Raw genomic sequence first — 27,505 nt, forward strand, 5'->3', positions numbered from 1 at the left:
AGAATGACGGTCCAGAGGCAAGCACACAATCAAAATTTCTTTAGAAATTTTCTAGTTTTTCACATTATTGACAGTTTTAGCACCAATAAGAGATATATGCGGTAATGAGAACTGGTATGAACTGAAGTTGTTTCTGAGAAAATAAACAAACAAACACTTTTTTTTTTTTTTAACTACTTAAGATAGTCTTATGAAGTTTAATTTTTTTTAAAAAGTCTAATACCTTCAAATGTATCATGTTTTTCATGTTAAATCTTGACCTGAAAAGTAACTAAAGCTGGCAGCTAAATGTAGTGAAGTAAAAAGTGCAATATTTGCCCCAAAATGTAATGAAGTAGAAGTTACATAAATGGAAATACCTTAAAAATGTACTTAAGTACAGCACTTGAGTAAATGTACTTAAGTAAATAATAAACAAATTGGATTAACTGGAATTACATTTTTTATCTCTACCATCAGCAGTTATCAGCGGTGTCGGTGCAAAACACTTTTTAAATATTAAGGAAGAAACTCAGATTACTGCAGTGTAGGAATGTTTGCAAATATGTATTTGTGTAAGATCATAAACAAAACCTCACAATAAAAATCATAAAATAATGCAATGTAAAGGCATTATATATATTAAAACTAACGATAGAAATAATCTCATTGTGTGGAGACTAGCTTTTCCAATTATTGTCCTTCCCTCCTCCGATAGTGTAATATCACCGTTAGCCGTAACGTGTCCCAAATTATACACAACACTCCACTTTTGGCTGATATAAGGAGTCTTTAGAAAGAGCGGGGCTACCGTTTCGAAGGGCTCGGGTAAAGCAGCACGGCGCTGAAAGACGAAAGGATCTCAGGAGACGCCGAGATGGCGAGTTTCCCGGCCGTCATGACCAGCCCGGCTCGGTCTCCTCTGGCCAGCGACAGAACCAGACTCAGTGAGGCCGAGCTGCTGCAGTTACACCGACCGTGTGCCAGCGGTGCCGCTGCTCCGGACAGGAAGCCGGACGAGTCCAGCCTCTGGATGCTGCGGTTGGACACGGACAGAACAGCCTCGACCTTCTCACCTCGCTGAGGTGTGAGCACGGCGGTCACCAGGTAGCGGCCGTCTGTGGGAGCTGTGAAGATACCTGAGGACACAAACAATTTATTTTTATGGTCATCACGTCAACTGTTTGAAAGATTCCCATAAATGTCAAGCAGTCCAGAGGATCAATCCTACTTATTATATATAGTAATTGAAAAAAATGATTAGACCACCCTTTTTCTTTAACTTCTTGTTCATTTTAATGCCTGTTACAACTAAAGATTTAAGAGCTAATATCTAGACATTTTCCATGGTTTTCTTGATAATGATGTTGGTTATTATCAAGAAAACCATGGAAAATGGCTAGATATCAGCACTTAAATTAAACTATTATGAGCTATTTCTGTTTCACTACATTTTTCCAAACAAATGTACCTTTAGTTGTACCATGCATTAAAATGAACAATAAACTGAAGAAAACAAGGGTGGTCTTTTTTCCATGACTGTACATATTCTCTCAATGTTGTTTTTCAACTTTATTCTCAACATTTTATATTGACTTTTTTAATAATAATAAGTAAGACATAAAAACGAGTATGTGGTAGAGCCCGACAGGATAGACTAAATAAATAGTTAAGCAGTTTATAAAGCAAATATGCCAAGCTTTATTTTCTCTGGTTCAATTAAAAATTGAGTGTTTTTTTGTCCTCTTGGTGAAACAAAAGAAGGATGTAAAATTTGGTTTCTGGTTCTTTTTTTCATGCATATATTGCCTATTAATATATATTATTTCAATTAGCTGACAGAATAATCATCGGTGATCAAACTGTGGAGTTAAATATATGATTTTGCCGGTGAGATGCAGCGACCGTCACCTGTATGAGCGTCGTAGTGTCCTCCATCATTGACCAGCACCCTGTTGAAGCGGATGATCCCGATCTCTCCCTGGAACGGCTGCAGAGTGAGACCAGCGGAGAACGACACCTTCTCACCTGAACACAGGAGAGGAAACATCAAACACTAACAAGCATGACATGAACAGAAACAGGAAGCTGCGGTAGGATAGATTCTGACCTGAAGCTGGGGCAGGTTTCTGTGGTGACAGTCTGGGGGGAATGTTCACATCTGTGATCAGAAGAAAGATTGTTTTAATGGCTCTTGAGAGGCTCAGATTTGTTGCAGAACAAAATACAGTTTAAAAAAAGAGTATTTACCTGAGATAAGTGGCGTGCTGGGCTTTAGTGTGTCAGTGGATTTAACTGGGGAGGCTGTGAAATAAAAGAGAAGAAATAAGAATCAACAAAATCTTTATTTACATTATACGCAAGTACAATTAAACTGTGGATGGCTTTTCTCCATGCATGTAGGAAAAACCCCCCAAAAGACATAAATACAAGCAGGAAAAGGCAAACAACATTTATAGCAGCTTAAAAAATAGATAATAGTTATGCAGTGGTGGAAGAAGTATTCAGATCCTTTATTTAGGTAAAAGTACTACAAGTAAAAGTCCTGCATTCAAAACTTACTGAAGTAAAAGTACAAAAGTATCAGCATTGATATTGTAATGTATTGAGATGCACCTGTACAGTAAAGTTGTATTTAAGTACAGGTGCATCTCAATACATTAGAATATCATGGAAAAGTCAAGTTCAAGTCAAATAGCTCCAACCAAGTATTGAGTGCATATAGATGGACATGCTTTTCAGAGGCCAACATTTCCATATTAAACACACTTTTTTAAATTGGTCTTCTGTAATATTCAAAACTTTTTTTTGAGACACTGAATTTTAGGTCTTCATTCAATGTAAGCCATAATCATCATAATTAATTAATTAATTAAATAAATTAAGACATGAAATGTAATTCTGTGTGTAATGGATCTATATAATGTGTTATTTCCACTTTTTGAATGTAATTACTGACATAAATAAACTTTCTATGATATTCTAATTTATTGAGATGCACCTGTAAACGTACTTAGTGACATTCCACCACTGTAGTTATCTTCATACATTTGCAGATTGTTTACATTGAGATAGTTGGTGAAATAGTTTAATAAATAGCTTTTATTTACAGTTTTGAGGGCTGTGTGTGTCAGGCTGCATGTGTCTCACCTGGAGCTCCAGCAACACCCTGAACAGTTATCATGCTGCCGTCCGTCCCCTTGGGCAGCTTGGACGAGCTCATCTTGCCGGGGGGTCCCGCCTGTCCGGTCTCCATCACAGGCGGCTGTGGGAGGGAGGCGTCCAGGGGACCCACCGCCCCTGTGAGGGTCTTACTGGGACCCTGGGGAAGTCCCGCGTCCTCCACAGAGACCTGAACACCTGAAGATACGGAGACAGATACGGAGTGAGCGATGGGGCCGAGGCTGCAGGTCAGAGACACAGATGCAGGGCCAGATGTTTGCAGGCCATAAACTCAGTCAAAAACTAGATAAGGAGATGAGATATGAGTTTTCTTTTTAAGCTGTCTGACTGAGATATGAAGGTATGAATTGACCTTTGGGTTTCTCACCTCACAGCAATATAATATAATGTAATTAGATGTTGTTGTTTTTCAGTAATAAATCTGGTCCATGTCGACTGACTGGAATGACTTACTGATGTGTGACCATAAATGTAATTAGTTACATGTGTTTTTCTTGTTATGACAAGTTAAAGCTGTAAAGCTGTTAAAAAGTGTTGTGATCATACCTCATAACAGAAATAAATAATAGGTAAACTGTTACCCTAAACGTATTCCTGCCATTTTACACTATATTGCAATATTGTGAAATATTGATATGCATCATGATTAAGGATGTAAGATTTAGGTATGCAAATGAGGTATAAACCATTAAATATGCACTCATTTGCATATATTTCCAGGACATAAATCTGAACATTGGATAAAGCAAATTCCAAAGTTATTAAATTGTTTTGTTGATAATTAAGATTAAAAGTTAAATTTAGATACTGACAAGAAAAAACATTTTTTGTCATGTTTTTAGGAACAAAATGTTCTATAAATCAGGGTATAAATGATGTAGAGACAAACCCTCTTTAAAAAAAAAAAAAACCTTCAGAATATCGTTGGGAATAAAACTGGTGAGTTTGGTGTCTGTAAGTGGAGTTGAAGTTGAGATTCATGGCTCTGAGCAGAAAAAAATCTCATTTTGAGAAAACAGCCTTTAAGGATTTCATATATTCTTAATGGAAATGACTATTTGAAGACAAAATATTGACTCTAATTCATTGCTACAACATAATAGAACATGTGAAACACATAATATTTTTGCAGGAGAGTGGGGGCTTTCTAAGGTTTAGACTACGTATGTGGTAATACATGCTGCAATTGAACGCTAACTTTTAGGAGAATTGTAGTAAAATATACACCTAAATGTTTGTTTTGGATGTTTTCTTTCCACTATCCTGAAAGATTACATGTTATGGGAGAAAAACAGCCCAAAACCTCAAAATTGACCAGAGCATGAAACCATGTATTTGCCTGTAGTGTCTCTGCTTAATGGAAGGCTTCTCTTATTTAATTTCAAAAACAGGTGCTCCTGAATTTAATATGAAGCAGCTCCACAGTGTAATTTCCCAATCTGGAGCAATAACATGATTCAAGCTACTTGTTCCCACCAACAAATATTGACAAACCTCATTGGAATAACCTGTTATTATGTTCAATGTTGTATTTCCACTTCTTCACTTTAATTCTCACTTTTTAAGAAGTTGTGTGTTTATGTTGGGGCTACCGTTGACTCTCATTAACCTGAGCCTGTTATTATGGAAATAAACAGAGAAAATGACAGACCTCTGCCTCATCTCCCATCATATGGCGATCAGCTCATGTGCATTCCTGAGAGCCACAGCTGAGACGAACCCTGCAGTTTATCAACAAATCAACCCTCCTGGCTCGGGGCACAAAAAGTCGGGTCTAAAAAACGAGAACAAGCCCCAACTCTGCTGCTCTGCAAAAAGGGAAAGCAGCACATAAAAGGCATACCAGCAGCATACCAAGACACGGCCACATGTTCAATCACTAGACAGCTTGTCCCCTCACCCCGGGGAGAAGGGTCATTTGAAAGAGAAGCCAGGAAAGTCTGCCTGTTAAACGCAACATGTGGAAAGGGACCGGTGTGCAGCTATAAAACAGCACCGGGGGGCGAGTCTGCATACATGTGCTCCAGCACTCTGCGTCTGTTACTCCTGTCGCTCCTCGTTTAAAAGGAGGTATGCGAGCACCCTTTGATGGGACGGATTCAAAACTGATTTCAGACCACGAGGATAAAAGAGCCAAACACAGGATGTATGATGAAAGAGGTGAGCTGTAAACAAATGCAGCTGTCGACCACAAATTTGCATCCTTCCAGCAAAGCAGCATGGGAAACCTGCTCTTTGTTGTAAGTCACTTAACCCCCCAAACAGCTCCAGAATAAAACAGCCCCTTGTCTCACAAGAATGCCCACTTTCCACATTACATACCACATAATTATGACTGCACGGCAATTTTGTGCATGTTGACTTTATGAGTCAACCAAAAACACACTCTGCGCTCTTATGGCTTTGATTCCGGAATAAATAAATAGAGCCTCGGAGCTCAGAGGATTGCTACGTTTCCTGCGGTAGATAAAGCAGCAGCCACTTGGTCAGTGGGTTATAAAACGCTGCAGGCTTTGTTGTTCTTGAGGGCTTTCTGTCGGGTCTCGTCTTGTTTTTGTTTCAGAGGGGTTATCATGTTTGAGTGACCAGAGCGCGTCACCGTACAAGTCAGCTTATCTCACAGAGCTCAACCTTAGCATTGTCAGAAGCAGGAAAGCAGCTTTCTTATCTCACATCTCAGCGACCATTATAGAGCTGTACGATGCTGTAAGTGAGACCAAACACAATGAGAGGGATGGGCTTTAATGCAAGTAAAAGGAAACGTTTACACTTTACATATGGGCACTAACAAACTGAGGAAATGGCACTTTGTAGGGCTTGGCTCTTGGTATGGACACAGTGGCAACCCTGTGTTGTTTACCCTAATCTATTATCGATAAAATTCTATAATAATAGCATAAACATAAGAGAACTTTATGTTAAGTTGTGCTGTTATCAGATGCATTCCTGTCTTTTTTAGGGGATGTTTCAGGGGACATAACAGATAAACTGTCAATGCCACATAGAAGTGGTGCAGATCATTGAAAAGCTGGGAACCTGAAGATTAACTAAGATGCAGCTCAGCACTGTGTATCAAGTTTAGCCAGAAATATAAAACAAACATTAGGTTTGGTTAGGCCAAAAATGCATTTTCCTGCGATTAGATGGCGAGCACTTCTGTTTTGCTAAAGTTGACCACTTTTAACCACTCGAGAATTGATAAAATGGTCATAAAATTTCATAAAAATTAAAAAGAATTAAATTAAAACACCAAGAAGTCATGCTAGAACTGAATTTTTCAGGCATTGCATGGCAAGCACTTCTCTTCTGGAAATTTCTCATAAATCACCATTCACCTTCTTAACCCTAGAACCACATGAATTTGTAATATTTAGAGAAAAAAGTTGCAGATTTACTAGATTAAAGTGGCAAATCTGTGTGAAAAAAGTTGCAGATTTACGAGAAAAAAAGTGAAAAAAAACAACAACTTTTTTTCTCACACTTTAATCTCGTAAACTTTTTTCTCAAAATATTACCCCCCTCCCCCGGGTCCGTTTTTTACACATTCTGGCTGTATGTAATATCCTCCAATATTCTCTAGGGTTGAAATTTGGAATTTGCAAGTATTTCAATGAGTGCCCTATTAAGGGTTAATGCTAGTGGTCTCTAGTTTGTGGTTGTAAAGTTTCATGAGGCTGTGATTATCCTAGAGGTCACTACAGGTCATTTTATACAGTGAGGTCAAGTTCCAAAAAAACCTTTCACTACATTGAAATGGCCACTGTGGGTACTAACATCATCACACAGGAATATTCGTTGAATCCACAGGAGTCTAAACTTTATAGACCTACCCAATTTATGCAGAAATATTCAAATACACCACTTAAGACTGCAAAAATAACATTTATACTGCATGCACCAGCACTCAGGCAGGTCTCGTAGGGTTAATGGATTATAACTGATCCGTAAATCAGTTTTAAATGGTTTATTAATCATTAATAAAACTATGAAAGGTTTTTGTTTAAAACTATTTGAAGATCAAGAATCTGCTTTGATGCTCTTTTTATGTTAAATCATTAATTATAGAAGTAACAGCTCAGTTTTTCAGAACTATTAGCAGCTGTAGCCGTTTTGTGCTTTTGCTAGACGAATAAAGAAATATGTTTAAAGCAAAACCTCAGAGACTGATGTATTTCTGTCACGCTGTGTCAAGAAGTCATAATAAATAAAAGGGAAAAACGTCATGATTAGCACTGAAACATAATTTTTAGAGGATGAAATATTGTTCGTGTCTTGGTCCCTTTCATTTAAGGTTAACAACCCGTATGACATCATGGTAAACACACTGACGAAAGGCCCCTGGGACCCCTCTGCAGCTTTTAGTGCTCACAATGTTTATTTCAACAGAAAAGGAAGTCAGCCATGCAAGTCTTAAAGAAAAATATGAGAAAAGTGCAGATGGACTTGAAGAAATGAGAGTTAAATAAAGCACTGGGTAGAAATGTTGATCCAGTAGCAGCTAATCTAAACACACTGAAGCTCTTGGCTCTGGTATAAAGATGGCCATGAGTGCGCCCTGTGATAAGCTGTGTGGAGATGTTCCCGTAATGGACTCATCCAAGCAGCATTTTCCACTCTCTTCAGATAAGCAGGAGAAGGAGAAGGGGGGGACAATAGGATGAGGCAGCTGGCAGGGAAGAGACAAACAAGGAGCCAAAGTTTTTGCACAACCGGTGGCCAAAGTGGCCTCTGTAATATCTCTCAGCATGAGTGGAAATCATGAATAATCGTGCTCCCACTTGCAAAACCTTCCGATGACAGAATGATAAATTAAACGCCATATTATGACCGCAGGGTGGAGTGGCAACAGATTGGCAAAAATGAGAAAACTGGCATCTCAGAGCTGCAGAGATGAATCAGAAGCAAAACAGAGTTTGATGCGAACCTTTTGGCCGGACTGCAACAGAACAAGAACCATTTTTTTCCAGCTCATGTCCCTGTGAGATTCTGCACTGGATCACGTGCTGCATCACCTGCCCCATAAACGAGCGACTAAAAACTAGCAGGTCCCAGAGGAAGAGATTTGGCTCGTAAACATTTTGGGCGTGCTTCTAGTTCACATTTACAACTGTGAGAGTCCGAGACGTCCAGCTCGGTCTCATAGGCACCATTAGTGGACAGGCTCATACGAGAAATATGCAACATATGCACCGATATGAAAATCTGTACCCTCATATATGCTTACAGCAACAAAACTAAGTCTTACAATATCCAGCATTAATGATAAACAAACAGCTAAAGATCCATAGGTTATTAAATTACAAGATCTCACATTTTACACCCAAAGAAAGCCTATACATACACGTATAGAGTTCATGGACACACATAAATGCACACTTGGATGCACAAAAAAGCCAAACAAGCAATATTTCTTCATGCCAAGGCATTGCTCAACACAAGTGGGGTCTATTAAAACCGACCATGTGTCTTTAATCAACCATGCCTGCTTTAACTGAGAACATGGTTAGATGAAAATCCAACTTCCTCTCACTCAAACACGGAGACACACTCCAGTATCGCAGGCTGTCCAATAAATGGGCTGAACAAGTGGACTCGAGTCCAAGCAATGACCTAAAAGGTTGGGTAATATTACAGCTATTTGAGTGATTTCGAGCTTCTACTAGTTAAATCAGATTTAGCCTGATTTAAACTTGTGTTTAACCTCTTCAGCTACTCTTGGACAGCAGAGTCCTGGTACAAACCATGTCAATCCAAAGTTATGGCTATTTTTAAATGGGTCCCTTGACCTCTGACGTAGAGATGTTGGATTAAAATGGGTTCCCACCAGTCTCCCCTTTATAGACATGCCCACTTTATCATTACCCCATGTAGTTTTGAGGATATCATGCATTCTTTTGCAACATGTTTACCTTATTGTTTTTTGAATATTTCTGCATACTGAACAGTCTTGGAATTTCATAAATTGGGCATGAGTATAAAGTTGAGATTTGCATGTGATGTTGTTAGTCCCATAGCATTTTTTAAACTTGACCTTGCTGTATAAAATGACCTGTTGTGACCTCTATGATAACCACAGCCTCATGAAACTTCACAGCCACAAACTACAGACCTTTGGGCATTCATAAGGGAGGTTTATGAGAAATTTCCAGAAGAGAAGTGCTCGCCATGCAATGGCGCGAAAATGCAATTCTAGCACTGATTTTTCGATGATATTCCCCGCAGTCCTGGTGTTTCAATTTGGTATTTTGGAGGGATTTTATGACCATTTTTTTTATCATTTCTCGAGTGATTAAAAGTGGTCAACTTTAGAACCAAATCTGTGCAACAAATGGTATTTACCGAAAAACCTTTAGCAACAACTTATGAGACATGTGTAAGCATAGGAATGGACACCATATATTTCCATCATAATGTTCTAAACCATTAAAAAAACGCTAAACCTTCAACATTTGAATAGATGACTAACCAAGACACAGCATTTACAGTAAGCCACATTTACAGGATAATTGAAAATACAGTAGCACAAGCTGATAATAGTCGCTTAACTGAGTCAGTAATGTCTGTTATGCTGTAATAAAAATAAGCGAATGGTCATACCACAACAAGTCAGGCTTTAACGCAAAACCCTTGAGTGTGTTTTATTACTGCAGGATTCAACTTTTATCTGTCAGCAGAAGAATTTATTCAAGAGGAATGTAAGTGTTGCTTGCGTAGCAGCTTACCTGTCTTCCCGTTTGTCAGCACCTGAAGGTCTCTGTCCACATTCGAGATGTGGTTCTGGATGTTCTGATAAGTTCCCTTCAGTCCTCCGATGTCTCTGGCATGAGCTTGAACCGTGCCATTTAGATAGTTGACACAAGTCCACAAGCCTGTGACGTGTTTATTCAGACCCTCTTTGATCCTCTGCAGGCTTCCGGAGATGGGATCCAGCTTGGCACATAAACCCTCCACGCTAACAACACGGCTGTCCATGTGCGCAATCTCCTTCCCAACGCCTTCAGTTTGGTCCCTGCAGCGGTCGGACTCGGCTTTCACCTCCCGGCCCAGCTCGTCCAGCCGGTTCCTCAGCTCCTGATGCTGATTCCTGTGCAGCTCCAGAAGCTCCCTGGCCTCCTGCTCAGCCCCTGTTTTAACTTGATCCCAGGTGGAGTTGAGAATCAGAGACACCTGAGACTGCTTGTGGACTACATCTGATAGCGAGTCCTCCAACTTCCCCACACGGCCTTTAAGAGAGCTCAGCTCGTCATGAATGTTCTCAATGTTGGTGCTGTAGTTGAGGAGTTTTCCCTCTACAGCTCCTAGGCCGATTCCCTGATCTTTTAGAACAGCCTCCATAGCATCTACAGCACTTCTGCAGCTCTGGAAGTCTTGTGTAATGTTTTCTACAGCATTCAAAAGACCACCAGATGGGGAGTTGGTGCTTGTATCTACCAGTAGGGTGGTGAGTCTGTCTTCCATGGAGGCCAGCTTGTCCTCCAGAGTCTCCTTCAGCTCTTTCACCGCCTCTTCCTGTGCTTTCTTCAGCTTCTCCTCCACAGAGCAGCACTGCGCCGCTACACTCTTCTCAGATGAGTTCAAATGGACCGGATCAACCAGCCTGGTCTTAAGATCCTGGATCTCTTTGCGGAGGTCAGTTTCCTTTGAGTCCATGAGCTCTGCCAGACTGAGGTAGTTGACTTCTTGTCCCTCACACTGCTCCTGAACGGACATGATTTTATAATCGCACGCGTTCTTCATGTCTGCCATCTTGATGTCCATGCCCTCCATGAGCTCCTCTCTCAGAGCGCGGATCCTCTCGTCCAGGTAGGCACGCAGGTCTGTGTGACTGGTTGGGGGAGAAGCAGGAGGGGGCGTGGACAGCTGGTTCTGGGCTGCCTCCATTAACAGATGAATCTGTCCGTCGTGATGGTTGACACGACCCAGCAGGTCGTCCAGGGTATTGCTCTTGGACTCAAGATCGTCTCTGACCTCGCTGATCTTGTTCATGACCTCGTCCATCTGCGTCGTCTCGTGCCCAAAGGAGAAGTCCTGAACCTGGATGGTTTCGGTCTCGGCGCCTCTGGCACTGGCAGGCTGTTTGTAGTTATTCAGCAGTGTAACCAGCATTTTACTGGCGTCCTCTTGGAAGTCCAGTCTCAGATCGGAGGACATGTCTGTCATTCTTGCCTGCATGTCGAGGACCATCTGGGATAGCCGCTGCACCTCCTCCTCCAGGTGTTGTGCACTCTGGGATCCTCCTTGACCCTCATGTGACCTGTGACCTGCCTGTCCTCCAAACTGCCCCTCCCCTCCCCAAGGGTGGTTCCTCCAGCTGTCGGCCCGCTGTTCAGGAGCTGTGGCGAGAAATTACAAGAGAGAAAGATGGGAAACAGTGATATGAATGGTTTTATTTTTGTTTAAAATGTATTCAAGCTAGGTTTCCTTTGTTATAATCACATCTTTTACCTTGTGGGACTGGGATATGTGCAGTGCGAGAGGGAGCTTGAGGCAAACGCTCTACTTGGAGCAGCTTAATGTCTTTCACCTCCATGCAGTCGTAGCCCTGATACCCGGGACAGCACTTCCACGCCAGCTCCGTTACAGTCTTGTATGCGATCTTATACGTGGGCCGAAAGTGTGTCCGATATCTGGAAGCATTTAACACATGATTCTGAAACTCACAGATGCTGTACAGTGTAATGTTTTATAGTATAACAGAGATAATAATTCAGCTCATTAGATGCTCATTGAAAGACTTTACATGAACTTGGAATCACAGCACAATAAAATGTGTTTGTTGACAATGAAGACTACATAAACACCAGCCATATTTGTTTAATTAATGAAATACTTTCGACCACTTCCATTCATGAAGACACTGTAGGCGCTCATGATCCTGACACTCGATGATTAACTGCAACTGTGTTTGTTGCTCAATGAGGACTGAAGCAAAACAAAGTCTGAGTCGAGTATTGTCAGCCCATGTTTTCATTCTTGAAGATTCAACACAGATGTCTCTATTATATTTTTGATTTTTCAAAGAATAAATCTCATTTATGTGTCCCTGTTGAGAGTAATTTATTTTAAGACAGAAACACCAAAGTCAAAGCAAATAAGTGCACTGTAACTAAGTATTGTAAGTAAAATTTTGAGGTACTTGTTCTTTACTTTTCCATTTTTTGCTTCTTTAGACTTACAGTCCACTACATTTTGGATGCTTTTGGATACTTTTTACTCCACAATATTATCTTGTCATATTTAGTAAATTCGCCATTCCAGATTATTAATGCAAAATTTGAATAAACTAATAAATGATTATATATATTTTCATAGATTAAGCCACAGAAAAGTAAATAAAGTAGCTGAAATTGGTTCCATCTTTACCAGATGCAACATTAGTAATGCTTATACATTAGTGCATTAATAATTATGATCCAGTAATATAGTGTATACTAATTAGAATATCATGGAAAAGTTTATTTATGTCAGTAATTAAATTCAAAAAGTGGAAATAACACATTATATAGATCCACAGAATGAAACCTTTCATATTTTAAAAGTATGTTTTATGTGGAAATGTTGGCCTCTGAATAGTATGTCCATCTATATGCACTCAATACTTGGTTGGGGCTATTTGACTTGAACTGGAAATGGACTTTTCCATCATATTCTAATGTATTGAGATGCACCTGTACATTTGTAGCCATTTTTGCATCATGAGTACTTTCACTTTTTATACTTTTGGAATGCACGACTTCCACGTGTAAAGTAAAATATCTACATGGTTTCTACAAAGTATTTAATGCCAAGATCTAAAAATAAATGTATGATGTAAAATGGCTACGAGTGTATACATTATATTACTGGATTATTAATGCACTAATATCTAAGCATTACTAATGTTGCAGCTGGTAAAGGTGGAGACAATTTCAACTACTATTATTTTGGGTGTTATACATATATGCACTTATATGCTTTTATTTTTTTGCACTTTAAGTGTTTTTATACTTATATCTATATACACTATATATGATGTATGATATATGTTGATCTATATATAAAATTGGAATAAAATATTTTTTAACCTCTTTCCATTAAATGACAGTCTATTGGGATTTATTCTTGACAGTATATCTACTCAGAACTTCATTAATCAATCTCTTCCAAACATATCACAATAAAAATGAAACCACAATTCACAAAATTATTCCATATTTATGGGTGACTGTGTAATATATATATATATATATATATATATATATATACATACTTCTATATGGATTATTTTTCCCCTCTACAAACATATTTTATACAATTTCTTTATCTTATTTTATATAAAGAATCCACACACATTACATACTACAACAGCTGTAAAGAACGTGCACAGGGGAACATAAGAGGAACATCTGTCCTAAACTCATTATCTCAGACACACATCTGCCCAAGCCCAAGATATGCTTATTAACATCTCATTAAGTTTTTTGTCAGTGCATCAATCCACACTGTATGATAACAGAAACAGCATTGGCCCCAATATTTAAATAACAGTAACAAAAGGAGAGATTATCCGCCCTCCACCCTCATGTGTACGGGACTTCTGGGAACTTACATCACTTGTTGCGCACAGTTTGGCAGCTCCGGGGGACACGGCAAAACCTCCGGCTGCACGAAACTCTCCGTGCCTCCCACGACGGCACAGCTCACGTTCTTGTGCACAACGTAGGCGCACCAGTTCCTGCAGGATAATAATCACCGGTTAATCACGCCAGGTGTGGAAAGCCGCGGCGCGTATTCAATGCACGGATTACTTTAATAAAGATAAATGACACATGAGTCAAATCAACGAGATCTTCATTAACATGCAAACGTGATATAAACACTCACTTGTTTCTCTGTCGCGTTTCGGGGGCAGAATATGCGCTGCCCTGGAACATGCTATGTTGGAAAGGTGTTCCACCGATGAGAGGCAGAGTTAATAAAAAGTGAAACAGTCTGCACTTCATGGTTAAATGCTTTTATCCTCCAGTGTGCTAGTTTTCAGTAGTGAAGGTCTGTGGTCCAGAGATCAGTGAAGGCACCGCGGGTTGTTTCCTCTCTGTGGTGCGCAGACTGAAACAAGCTCACTCCAGCGTCCTTGGATGTGACGTTTCGGGACCCCCTCCAACACTGACAGATGCCTTTTTCCGTTTCTCAGAACACCCACACACACATACACACCAAAGCCCGCATACAACTCTCTCAGCATCCAAAAACACAATGTCATAGGCCTACATAATTTCCGGAGTCCTAAATTTAGATAATGATTGTCTTTGTTGCGAACAGGCACCGTAATTATCTCGTGCGTAAAAATGCGCACGCATGTCTTCCCAGAGCCTTTCAAACTATTTTATTTTTATGTTGTATTGTCTGTCCACTGAAGCTGTTACACAGTAGAAATAACCACACGGGAAAGGAGAGATCTTAAAACAGGTTTGTTTTTTTTAATACAAAGACTTTTTTAGATAAATTATGCCATGCACATTCATTTGTCATTTTTGGTTTTGATCATTGCAAGGGTTTTAAAACGTAGAAAAAAAGATACATGTACAGATAAAATTTAATTAAACATAATTGTACCATAAAATAATGATAATAAAGAGGTCTGTGGTCAAAGTATCAGGCTGGACCTGTGCACCCCTGATGTTGAGCTCTACCTTGCTCTCTTTGGTGTTGTACCGGATTGCTCACCAGCCCCCCCAAGGGAACGTTTTGGTGGTCTTCCCGGAGACGCCACTAGGAGTAGAATAAAGACCAATTAGAAATCAACAATACTTACCACCTCAACTCGAGAAAAAAAAAATTGTGAGGCTGTGAAAAAACAGATAAAAACAGGATAATTGCAGATATCTAATGCTCTAATGTGTCCCAACATCTTTGGAATCAGGGTTGTAAAATATTGCATAAATGTATTCTCTGCCCTCACTCCCAGGCCAACAAACATACCAAGTTGTCCCTCAATCGCCATCAGCTGTTTCTTTTTCTCCTCCATGTCTTGTTGCTTTTTCAGCATTTCAGGTGATTTCATGCCTTTTAAATGATTCTCACGTTCCTTTGCGGTCTTATCACGGTTCACCATTGCTGCCTTGTGCTTGGTCAGTAAATCTGTCAAACAAAATAAGATAAATTAAAGCACAATGTGACTGAACAGGTCCACAAAAAATAAAATGTGCCTATGAGAGACGTCACCTAAGTGTTGCTTGAGAGTGTAGTACTGTTGCGGGCGAGGGGCTCCGAACATATTTCCATCAAAGGTGTGAATCGGCGGGGCTTTGTTCTGCGAGCCTCCAAACTTGGCCTGGGCAGTGATCCGCTCCCCCTGCCTGGTCAGGATGGTGGGACATGGCATCTTCATCGCCACCACCTGTAAGCAGCAGCACATTTAACCAGTGGAATAATAATTAGCAGCCAGTTCTAAGGCATGGCACTCACCGCCGCTCTGTACTTGGTTCCAGACTCCAGATCATCAATCAGAATAGTTTCTCTGAGGAGGTTTTTAAACACTGCAAAGGAAACACAAGCAGGAAACCATCAGAGCTGTTGAAATCTAAACATTCACTGCTTATACTAATGAAAGGCTTTCTCAAGGAGATGAGGTGGCTCTTGATACGTTTATATTTTAATGTAAACAAGCAATCAACACCATAGATCTGAATAAATAAAAGAAAGTACAGAAAAGTCATTTTATTATGGCGAAAGAGGCCCAATTTCTGCTCCAGTGACGAGGCAAACCCCTCCACCCCTGTGAGGTCGGATCCCAGGTGGAAACATTTAGCCAACAGGAGCAGCAGCAGCACAAAGGAAATACCCCCAACAACTGCAAACACAAAGAGACCTGGGAAGCCTCCAGAAAACCACAGAAACCCCCGGACCCGTCATATAAGTAACACTGAGCAGGGGAAATCCATCTGAGGCAGCTCACCTTTGATACACATCTCCCGTTCATTTGGGTAAATCAGGAGCTCTGTGGCGAAGACCGGGTTCCCAGGGGGATCAAAGAGCCTGCAGCCATTTCTGATGTGCGGCAACGTCCTGTAAGCAACTCAAATCTTAGACAGACTGCAGAGGTGATCGGTTTTAAAAAGGACCATACCAGGGTTTTATTTTGGAAGATTGGACCCCTTAGCAATAATATCATAATAAACAATAAAATGCCCGTCACAGGTTCCTAAAGCGATGACTTCACGTCATCTTTTGTTTGATCAAAACTCTTAAACTCAAATATATTCAGTTTACTACCATATAAAACAGAGAAAAGCAGAAATCCTCTTCACATTTTAAGTTTGGCTTGAAAACCGACTCAATACTGCACTATTAGAACATTTTCTGGTTATTTTTTTATTCATCAGTAGGGTTGGGTGGTAACAAAGATACCCGCTAGCAGTTATTGGCTGAGGACATTGCTGGTTGTAATTTTGGGTGATTTTTGTCATGTCTTCCATACACACACAGTGCCATCAGCTCCAGCTGCAATGTGCTAAAATGATGTGTGGAGATATGCTGTATTATAATTACTAATTAGATTAAATAATACTGCATAAAAATGCCAAACTCAAATAAATAAAAAAACACTTCAAAAACATTTTTTTTTCTAAAGTGTTTTTACTTGTAATAAGAAAAATTGCCACTGGAACAAGTGTGATTAGCTTCTTCAGATGTCTTAAAATAAGATGTGTAATAGAAGTGTAATACAATATTTTGACTAGGAATTAAACAAGATTTTGCTTTTTGCAGCGCTTTGTTCTGTTCCAGCATTTCACATGTGATGATTTCTTACTTTTATTCTTCTTATTCATTTAAACAAGACATCTGAAGAGGCCACCTCTGGCTTTTGGAACAATTTTCTGACATTTTAAAGGTCTAATTTAACGGATTACTGTAAGAAATAATCTGAATGTCAACAGTGAAAATAATAATTTGTTGTTTTGTAAACTGCATCCCCACACAACACTACTGTAGGTTCACTAAATGGTTAACTGTGATGCAAAGTGTTTAAAAAGCTCCACTGGTACGGTCCTCTAAGTAACTCTCATCAACACACAATCAGCCTCAACTTCTCTCCTTTTATATACGATAATAATTATGTCCACTATTATCTGATCATTATGAAGTCTTGTATCATAAAATCAACTTTCCTTTTTATTTAATTGCCTGCATTTCACTGCTTGCATTTATTTGCATCATAATTTCCTTTAATATGATGAATGAGAGCAGGACTGGAGGGTCCAAAGACAGACCATGTTGTATGTTGTACAGTTATTTAAAGCCCCTTGAGGGAAAAGAGATAGAAGCCTATATGGATAAAATTGGCTTGACTTTCCTGAAGGTGTCCTTCTGTTTTAGCTGTTTAACAGCCTGCAACAAAGAGGTGCCACAAGATCTTTAAATTACTGTTGTAGGAAGACTCTGGGTAGGAGAAGGCTTAACAATTAAAGACTATAATCAAAGAAACAGGAATCCTATCAGGAGGGAAACTCAGGCGCCAATAATAAAAAAACTGAAATGAAAAATGGTGCATGTATGAACAAGGTGTTCGGCCTGGTGAGAACAAATATATACAGCTAGTTTGGATTTTTTGTACTTACCCACAGTAGGATATATTTAGGATATATTTACGATATGTCCACCGATTTTTGTTGCTATTCACAGTTGTTTCATTTTACTTTTTCTCAACCGTAGAACTTCCATGTTCCTACGCATAAGTGTCGCTGATTGGCTGTTTTGGTCTAAAACCAGTCACTACGTTTTGTAAGAGACAAGACAGACAGGAGAGAGAGAGAGAGAGAGAGAGAGAGAGAGAGAGAGAGAGAGAGAGAGAGAGAGAGAGAGAGTGAGAGAGAGAGAGAGAGAGAGAGAGAGAGAGAGAGAGAGAGAGAGAGAGAGAGAGAGAGAGGGGAAACTTCTGTTTCTAGACCCCAAGATGAAGCCCAAGAAAGAGCCCAAGCTACCTGGTGGTGCCGCTGTGTAAACTGTGAACCCATGCCTGCAGACCAGAGAGCTGCTGCTGCCATGAGTAGGACCGGGTTCTGTTTGATTCGGACCAAAACAGCTGAAATGAGCCGTTTATGTGCAGGAACATGGGAGTTCTACAGTTGAGAAAAAGTCCTTTTTAGGATAGGCCTTTGTTTAGGTGGTTAAAATATGTTTTGTGACAGACCCCGTCTGCAGTCTGTTTCCTGTCTGGATCTCCAAACTGAGAACACGCGGACCATCATCTACTGCAGGTAATACTGACTTCAAAAATAATCCAACTAAATCTTTTGGTTTCAAAGACCTTGAGCTTTTTTTTTTTTTCAATCTTGGACACAGAAGGAGTACCTTTGTGGGAACACATGAACCTGGTCAAGGGCCATGACCTGCTGCGTGCCTTGGGTGTCGGCATAGATCTTCATTGCTGCTTCGGTTGTGGCGGCGACGACACAATTCATGTCACCCCTGATACACCAGGAGATGACCCACGCAGCAGCATCGTCCTGCACATAGGCCAGGTGGCCAACCTGCATTCAAAAGGTAAAGGTTGAAAGACAAAAAACAACAAAAACACAGCTCTGGGAAATAACCTGTGAGAAAACTTTCTCCAGTCTGGATCCCTCTGCATGCACCATTTTCTGAAATTACACAATTTTGGATTTTTAAGATGCTACACAAGCAGATTTTACCATTCCCAAAACATCTGGCTGCCCCTTGAAGGGATCAGGTATGGAGAACTTTCTTCCGGGTGCATTCAGGATCCTGTCCATTTCAGTTTTTCTCTCTCCGATGAGTTTGTCAATCTCTGGGATCTACAAAGGACAAAAATATGCAAATGTCATCCCCTGAAAATATGTACAGTCATGGAAAAAATCCCCTAAGGATGAAAAGAGACTTCCTTATGAGCTCATATCGAGCCATTTTCCATGGTTTTCTTGATAATAACCAAAATCATTATCAAGAAAACCATGGAAAATAACTAGATATCAGCTCAAAAATTAAACTCTTATCATATTTGTCCAAGCAAATGTACCTTAAGTTGTACCAGGCATTACAATTTTGAAAAAGAAGAGATTCAAGAAAAAGGGTAGTCTAATAATTTTTTGATGACTGTATGTCGTGTCAAGTCAAGTCAAAGTTCATTTATAGAGCACATTTAAAAGTAACCTCAGTTCACCAATGTGCTGTACAGTTATTAAAATACAATAAAATCATACACAAATATATAGTAATAAATAAACAATGAAAACAATAAAATAATACTAAAACAATAAAATAGTAATAAAAACTCAATTTAAAAACATAGAATTAAAAAAGGAAATGACTGAGTGACTGAGTACATTTACTCAATTACTATACTTAAGTACAATTTGAGGCACTTGAGTATTCCATTTTATGTAACTTTATACTTCTACTTCACTACATTTTGAGGCATATATTTTTACTCCACTACGTTTAGCCGTTTACTTTTCAGGTCAAAATTTAACTTAAAATGTTTTTTTTAACCTCATAACAGTATATTAAGTAGTTAAAATGAGCCCCATCTTCACAAAATTAAAATGATGCTTCCATAAATGCATTAATACAAATAATATAATAATAATAATAATAATAATAATAATAATATTATAATACTTTTTATTTTTCATCAGTTGTTTTATGTGTTTTTAACTTGTCTTTGTAAAGCACTTTGTAACATGCGTTTTGAAAAGTGCTCTATAAATAATGTTAGAAAATAACATAGTTCTGTGCAAATAAAAGACAGTTCAAGGGAAGGTAAAGTTCAGGTAAAATCAGGAAAGGCTCTCCGACAAAAATAATCTCATACTATATTCAGAATATATTAAACAATCTGAATGGGTCCATTCTGCATAACGAGCACTTCAACGTTTGATACTTAAAGTACATTTTCTGATATTTTGTACTTTTGCTGAAGTAAGTTTTGAATGCAGGACTTTTACCTCTTAGTGGAGTAATTCTGTAGTGTGGTATTAGTGCATTTACTTCAGTAAAAGGATCTGAATACTATTTCGACTACTGGTTAAGTGTGAATAGAAATAACATTTTACACGTACAGTCTGTGCTACTGTCACGTTCCTCCTCTTCAGCTCCTGTCTGAGTTCGGCCTCTTTGTTATTTGCATCGAGGCTTTGAGCTATAACGGAAGAAGTATTTGCAATTGAAGATCATTTCAAACACATACAGGCAGACACAACTTATAAAGCACAAACACAAGTAGAGCCTCAATACTTTCTCGGGACTGAAATGCGTCCAGGTATCAATCGTCAGTCCTGTTAATTCATTCTTTGGTCAGTTCCTCATTTATATCAAACTTTTAAATGAAATCACATCTCGTCTCATTTGTCATCAGTATCAGTAGATTCATTAAATTCAGTGCCCCATATCACTTTCATTTACCAAGCTACTGTAGCTGTGCTGCACTGGAAAACCAACAGTGAGAAAAAGGCAGAGGTAAACTAGGGATGAGCTTTGGAAGAAACCTGCCAACTCGATTATCTATAACGTTAACGATCAGTTAATCGATTGATCGCTGCATGCATACATGCGCAAAATAAAAGATATACAGTACTATGCAAAACCCTGTTTGATTACGGATGTTTTTATTTTGAAAGGACGAAAAGAGACTTGATCCTGTCGATCATAAAACTAACTCATGTGAGATGATACTGTAAAGATAACATCAAGGAGTTCAGTGTTTTATGTTTTAGCCCCTGAAGAAGCATGAGGTTAGTTTTCACAGTAATCTTGCATATATAAATGTGTTTTGTGTTTAAATAAGTTTTGGATAAAATTAAAGCTAGTAATTCATGCAAGCAAGATTTCATACAGTAAGCTAGCTAATTTTGCTCAAATTAATACTCTTGTATTTCTGTGTGTTTTATAATTGTTATTGCAACTTTCAGTTTGCAAACTGTAGCTTTATCAAACTTAATTCTCAGCTCATTGGTTTATTGACGTACGGCCGCAGAACTGAACGATCGGCCGTGTTTCAGTTCAGAGTACTGATACACAGTCATAGATAAAATCTAAATTAAAAAATACACTGATTAAAAATTCCATGTGATCGACCAAATTTTCAACGACCATTAATCAATCATCGATTAATTATTCCCATCCTTAATGTAAACAAATAGATATTGTTTGCAAGTGATACTGTATGTCTCACTTTTGAAACAACATTTGTTTTTCATTGCGTTTTATTTTATTTCAAACACATTTGATGTTTTAGTTCAATATATTCACACAAATCTTATTTCATAAATCAGATGGATTTACATTTAAATGCCTTAAATTATATCTTATAGTATCTAGTATCTTATAGGGTTGCTTGTCATGTTCTTGTATCATTATTGAATCTCACTTATTTGTTGGCACCCTTGCTAAAATAAGAATTCAAATGTTAACATTTGTCTGGTAGCGCACTGCATATTAGGTTCTTTGAAGAGAAAAAGTGAAGGATAAAATCTTACAGGTCAACAATTGGAGGAGTTCGCGAGAATCCGAAAAAAATTCTTCATATTTGTCGAGAGTGGCAGTGAGCTCATCTTTCTTCACAGACAGCTGAGAAATTTTCCGCTGGTTCTCTGCATCTATGACAGAAAAAAAAACAGTTGAGTTTCGTTAAGTTTCTGGGTATTAAAGCATTGAAAATAACATTTATAAACAGCATTGTGTCTTTCTGGAGACGAGACAGCCTAAAGATCTCGCTGCAATTTGTCCTCTTGTCACTACTTTTTTTTTATACCAAACTCCACATAAAAACTGACACCATTTGTTTTGGTTATCCATATGCCAACATTTATACTTTATGCAACCAGACAAGTTGAGTCTCTGTAATTGCAGCTGGAAAGCACTCTGACACTCCCTGCTGGCTGTTTTCAGAAGAGCACCTGGTGTTTTTTTAGAATTAAGAAATTAACATCAGCGATTGTCTGAGAATGAGAATTTGGTCGGACAACAACAAATTGACCAGAGGTATGAGCCCTCGTTGTGACATCACAACCTAACAGAAGTCCTGATGGCTCGTTTAAAGGTTTCTGAATATATGCCAACAAGAATATGTAGTGCCAAAAAATTACTTAAAATGCCTTTTTTTGTAAATACAAAAAATGTATACATATATAATATATATTTTTTTACATACAGCTTAAAACCTGATTAAATTCTAATACCAAACTTACTGGAAAATAAGCTACTTCAAAAATAAGTAAATACAAAACAATTACTATGAAAATGCATAAAAGCACTCTAAATGCATTCTTTTTTAAACAAACAACAAATCAAAACAAACAAACAATAACAAACCAAAATCAGTTCAACTCCATTGTATTGTGGTACTAACAGAAATTTAAGAGACATATAATATCCCAAAATCTGACTAAACAAACTTTGCATGGTTGGATACCGCTGTGTGAGTGAGAAAACATGACATTTTGCCAATTAGAAATAAAAAAAAGAATTAGGCGGCACATGATTACTTTGTGAAATTTAAGTCAGATCTCATATTCATGCACCATGTTTGTTTTTTCTCGTATCGTACCATTGAAGAATTGGAAAGGGAGCTCAAAAGGAGGCAAGGGTGTGGGAAGCATCGGTACTTTAGGGTTGAAGACGAGGACGTATGTACCCCCATTCTCCCCGGGGCTGTTCTGCATGATAGCCAGTCTCTGTGCAGAATAAATCACACAATTATCATATATGCTGTGCATCGTGGAACCCTTTCAAAATAAAGGTTGTAGTGTGTTATATGAAAAATGGTTACTCACAGGGATATGGGCTTTTCCTTCTGCCAAATTAATTTTAAAGCAGTTGGTTTTGTCTTCGAACAGAGGGAAAGTTTTCTTGCCGTCTCCACTCTTTATAGAAATCATCACATTCCCGTTCAGGTCCTGCCCCGTTGGATTTCCATACAAGTCCTGGAGGCAGTAAAATAAACTAAATCAGGCAGTATATCAGCTGATTAACACCCAAACTACAGCTCCTGGTACAGGCCCTTGTGATATTGTGCCTAGACTTCTGCAACTCTCTACTGGCAGGTCGTCTCAAACGTCTCTTCTCCTCTGTAGTGCCCCGGTGGTGGAATGAATTTCAAAACTCCATCCGATCTGCTGAGTCCTTCTCAATCTTTAAGAAGAGACTGAAGATCCAACTCTTTACTGAACACCTTCACACTTGATCTACACAGATGACTACGACCTAAAAGCACTTGTGTCCTAATGGACTCAAACTTAACCCACTTACTCTTTTGTTGTTTCTTGACTTCATCTTTACTTGTGTTGTATTAAATCTCAATTGTACGTGGCTTTGGATAAAAGCGTCTGCTAAATGACATTGTAGAATTGTAGCTTTAAAATGCTGCTTCTTCTCTTTTGCAATAAGTAAACATTAATGCCTCCTGAGGACATGAGCTCACCATAATCATCAGGGTCATGTTTTCCACCAAGGTTCGGTCGGCAACGGCCACACTGTAGAAAACTACTGGGGTCTGTGGCTTAGAGACGGGTCCCAGTTTGACAGGCTGATTGGCCACCACAGTTATAAGGATCTGTGAGACAAGAAACAGTGCTGAGGTTAAGTCTTTCCTCTCAGTGAGTCAGGAGTATGATCTACACTCCAGCAACACATCAATAAATAACCATTTTCATGCTAAAAATATATTAGAAATAACTCATTATGGTGCACTAATGTTTCCAGATGTTAAGTTCAACCTACCTGATCACTCAACAGCTCATTTGTTCCGCCTATTCGTAGAGAAAACTGGACTGTGTGCTTTCCAACTTGTTCTGGGATCTCTTTATCTCTGCAGGAAAAGAAAAACATGTTTATATATATATTTTCTAAATGAGTGCAGTTTACAGTTTTTATGCTAAGCTAAGCTAACTGGCTGCTGGCAGTAACTTTATATTTACCGAACAATGTTAGAGCGGTATCAGTCTTATCATCTATCTCTCTTTTCTGCTGTAAAAACAGAAATTATCATTGGATTTTCAATTTTCTGGTGGCCCTTGAACTGATCATGTGTGATGAATATTTCTGTCAAAAATGCATCCAAATGTAACCTAAATATATGTGCTGTTGTGAAAACTTTTTTTACACAATATATAATGCTGAAAATGTTGCTACCACTTCGTCAGTTATCATTTATAGAATTGGCTGACAATTTAATGCATTGTTTGTTTAATGTATAACAATGTTATATGTAATATTATTTAATAAAGTTTTAATAAAGTAGCTCTCTGGCTCTCAAAAAATTATTATATCGGTTACCATATCCGTATCAGCATCGGTTAAAAAAATCCCAAATTGGTCCGGCTCTACTTAAAAATAATGATATTTAATAAAAATTACTTTATAATACACGTCTCATTTTACATTTTGCCAAAATAAACTGTTATCAATGACTAGATCCTATAAAAACCATTAAATTCTGCACTGACAGTTATGTGACAAATATTCAGTGAAACTTCATCTGAACTGCAGGCTGTTTACACAGAGCAAAGAGGAGAGGACAGAAAGGTTATAAAAAATGTTAGAAGTGTAATGTGTGCAGCATGTGGAGTTTTTTCAATATTGGTAACACACAAAGCATTTGGAAAAGTGCTTTATAAATTGATTGTGTTTTCTATTTTTTTTTAATGTTTTTGTAAGTGTATTATATTGCACAAAACACATTTTTTATTTCTCCTTACTTGATTAAGCTATGACTGTACAGTTTACATAGAGGTGCAGGACGTATATATTGCAGTGAAAAATGAGGCCACAGAGAGTAAAATATGCCAAGAACAAAAACAGAGTAAAAGCTTTTTACCTGAAGTGTAAACGGTCATTCTTTTCATTTCTCAGGGGTTTACTACACTTCAACTCAGTGGCCTGGAGAAGAGAAAATAACTCACTTTAAAAGAAAAGCATATAAGAAAAATCAGGGACAACTGTTCTGCCTGTTAGTTACTCACTGTGTGTGGAGGTGCATTTCCTGATGGCGCTCCCATCCACAGAAACATGGATGCATCAGCAGGGTTGGCCGTTATTGGGTTTCCATCTTCAGATACCACAGTCACAGAGAAGACTGAACACAGACACACAGACACACAGAGACACAAACACACACACAGAGACAGACAGACAGCTGAACTCAGTTTGCCAAGAGACGCTAAACCAGTTGCATAGAGTGAAACAAGAACTCCACAAACAGAGAAAAAATAGAGAAACATACCTGGGAAGGTGCCGGCGGCAGGAAACTTTGCTCTGGTGTCAAACTCCACTGACAGACTCACAGGTTTGGTGGAATCAGGGATGACAGTGAGATTCACCGATGGACCAGGGATAGGTTTATTGTTGAGGGAACCGTTAAACTCCAGCTGATAGTACCCCCTAGTGGAACAACAGGGGAACAACACCCCAATTAGTCACTGGTGGAACATATTGTCATGTTTACACTGTGGTGGGAAATGTATTCAGAGCTTTTACTTTAATAAAATTAGCAATACCACAGTGTAGAAATACTCTAATACAAGGAAAAAAGTGTTAGTGTTGCACTCAAATTTTAACTTAATACAAAGAAATATATACAGCACCCACTAGAATTTTCACTATATTTAGTATAGTGTATTTATCCAATATAGTGTATTTATTTAGTATTTATATTTAGTCAATCTCATTATTATTTATATTTAGTATTGTGTATTTATTTAAATATTTGATTATTATTTATATTTAGTATAATTTATTTTTTTAGAATATTTAATTATAATTCATATTTAGTATAGTGCACTTATTGATAATATTTAAAATAGTATTTATATTTAGTATAGTGTATTTATTTAGAATATTTAACTATTATTTATATTTAGTGTAGTGTTTATCTAGTGTTTACATTCAGTATAAATAACTTTACATGCTGCTGGTATAAAGTGCTGCAAGTATAAAGTATAAAATAAAATGGAATTTATTTAAGTAATAACTATAATAATAATAAGTTAAGTAAAAGTATTGCAAAATTGTAAAGTAAATGTACTTATTTACATTCCACCTCTGTGTAGAGAGTGTTGGAAATTTGTATTGGAAAAGGCCTGATTTGGGACTATGATATTATTGCATTTTGATGATGAAGTATTGTCTTCTTTTTATAATGTATTACAAAGTGGCGCTCACTTTGGTCCGCTCACACTCTTCACAGTGAAAGAGGCTTGTCCTTTTGCATTCACGGGTTGTGAAGTAACAGCTGTCTCCACCTGCAACAACAACAACAACAACAACTCTTTACATTTCTCCACTTACATTTCTCCATTACCGAGTTCTTGAACAGTTTAATGGAAGGGATTAAATGGTACATTGCCAAACTAACCTTCAGTGTTGCAGGTGACGACATCAATGTAACCACAACCCTCTGGTCTGTAGAGTGGTTTCCCCACTCGTCACACAGCTGGACGAGGAATGGTGTGGGGATGCCTTTACCATTCAACACCTGCAAAGGCTGAGAGACACAAAATAATAATAATAACACAACTATAAACTAAAAGCATCAAAAGCCTCAATTGTATGAGCTTTAAAGCATTATTTAGGGACATTTATGGTTTTATTTTGACAATTTAATGTAGGTTGTATGAGGTATCAGAATCATTTTTAGTGTGCTCATGCATACAAGGAATTTCATATATCATGCAAAACAAAGAGGGAAACACAGAAATAATAAGAACAAAAGAGTTAAATAGGAATTCGGGATGGGAATAATTAATTGATGATAGATTAATAGTTGTTAAGAATTTGGTCGGTCACATGGAAATTCTAATCGATCTGTGTATTTTTTCATTTTAATTTTATCTATGACTGCATATCAGTACTCACTGAACTGAAACACGGCCGATCGTTCAGTTCTGCAGCCGTACATCAATAAGCCCATGAGTTGAGAATTAAGTTGGATAAAGCTATAGTTTGCAAACTGAAAGTTGCAATAACAATTATAAAAAACACAGAGAAATACAAGAGTATTAATTTGAGCAAAACTAGCTTACTATATCAAACCTTGCTAGCATGAATTACTAAGTTTAATTTTATCAAAACTTATTTAAACACATTTAAATATGCAAGATTACTGTGAAAACTAACCTCATGCCTCTTCGGGGTCTAAAACATAAAACACTGAACTCCTTGACGTTATCTTTACAGTATCATCTCACTTGAGTTAGTTTTATGATCGACAGGAAGTCTCTTTTCCTCCTTCCAAAATAAAAGGCTCCGTTATCAAAACAGGCTTTTGCATAGTACTGTATATATATCTTTTATTTTGCCCATGTATGCATGCAGTGATTAATTGATTAATGATTGATTTAATACTGGA

The 27,505-nt window shown here is 38.1% G+C and overlaps 2 protein-coding genes across 3 annotated transcripts in view; both read right to left on the reverse strand.

Moving 5' to 3' along the window:
* Positions 1 to 197: 197 nt before the first annotated feature.
* Positions 198 to 14,544, reverse strand: emilin2b (elastin microfibril interfacer 2b). The gene is made up of 9 exons (XM_059326801.1): positions 14,026 to 14,544; positions 13,751 to 13,876; positions 11,608 to 11,789; positions 9,885 to 11,495; positions 3,130 to 3,339; positions 2,230 to 2,283; positions 2,090 to 2,140; positions 1,891 to 2,007; positions 198 to 1,118 (listed from the first exon to the last, which is right to left on the reverse strand). The coding sequence occupies exons 1-9, from the start codon at positions 14,142 to 14,144 to the stop codon at positions 787 to 789; spliced, it is 2,802 nt and encodes a 933-aa protein (XP_059182784.1). The 5' UTR covers positions 14,145 to 14,544; the 3' UTR covers positions 198 to 786.
* A 53-nt stretch (positions 14,545 to 14,597) lies between these two features.
* The window catches only part of smchd1 (structural maintenance of chromosomes flexible hinge domain containing 1), a 37,847-nt gene continuing 24,939 nt past the window's right edge, over positions 14,598 to 27,505 (reverse strand). For both annotated transcript variants that reach the window (XM_059326799.1, XM_059326800.1), the window contains exons 30-47: positions 26,513 to 26,641; positions 26,320 to 26,399; positions 25,382 to 25,539; positions 25,122 to 25,234; positions 24,977 to 25,038; positions 23,881 to 23,968; positions 23,582 to 23,713; positions 22,935 to 23,084; positions 22,709 to 22,835; positions 21,639 to 21,758; positions 20,223 to 20,302; positions 18,837 to 18,959; positions 18,496 to 18,674; positions 16,100 to 16,209; positions 15,610 to 15,680; positions 15,367 to 15,541; positions 15,124 to 15,282; positions 14,598 to 14,913 (exon numbers count right to left, since the gene is read on the reverse strand). In XM_059326799.1, the coding sequence (XP_059182782.1) occupies positions 14,831 to 14,913; positions 15,124 to 15,282; positions 15,367 to 15,541; positions 15,610 to 15,680; positions 16,100 to 16,209; positions 18,496 to 18,674; positions 18,837 to 18,959; positions 20,223 to 20,302; positions 21,639 to 21,758; positions 22,709 to 22,835; positions 22,935 to 23,084; positions 23,582 to 23,713; positions 23,881 to 23,968; positions 24,977 to 25,038; positions 25,122 to 25,234; positions 25,382 to 25,539; positions 26,320 to 26,399; positions 26,513 to 26,641 (2,139 nt within the window). In that variant the 3' untranslated portion in view covers positions 14,598 to 14,830. The remainder of the gene's footprint in view (positions 14,914 to 15,123; positions 15,283 to 15,366; positions 15,542 to 15,609; positions 15,681 to 16,099; positions 16,210 to 18,495; positions 18,675 to 18,836; positions 18,960 to 20,222; positions 20,303 to 21,638; positions 21,759 to 22,708; positions 22,836 to 22,934; positions 23,085 to 23,581; positions 23,714 to 23,880; positions 23,969 to 24,976; positions 25,039 to 25,121; positions 25,235 to 25,381; positions 25,540 to 26,319; positions 26,400 to 26,512; positions 26,642 to 27,505) is intronic.

This window comes from Centropristis striata, chromosome 23 (genome assembly GCF_030273125.1).
Source record: "Centropristis striata isolate RG_2023a ecotype Rhode Island chromosome 23, C.striata_1.0, whole genome shotgun sequence".
NCBI classification, from domain to species: domain Eukaryota; kingdom Metazoa; phylum Chordata; class Actinopteri; order Perciformes; family Serranidae; genus Centropristis; species Centropristis striata.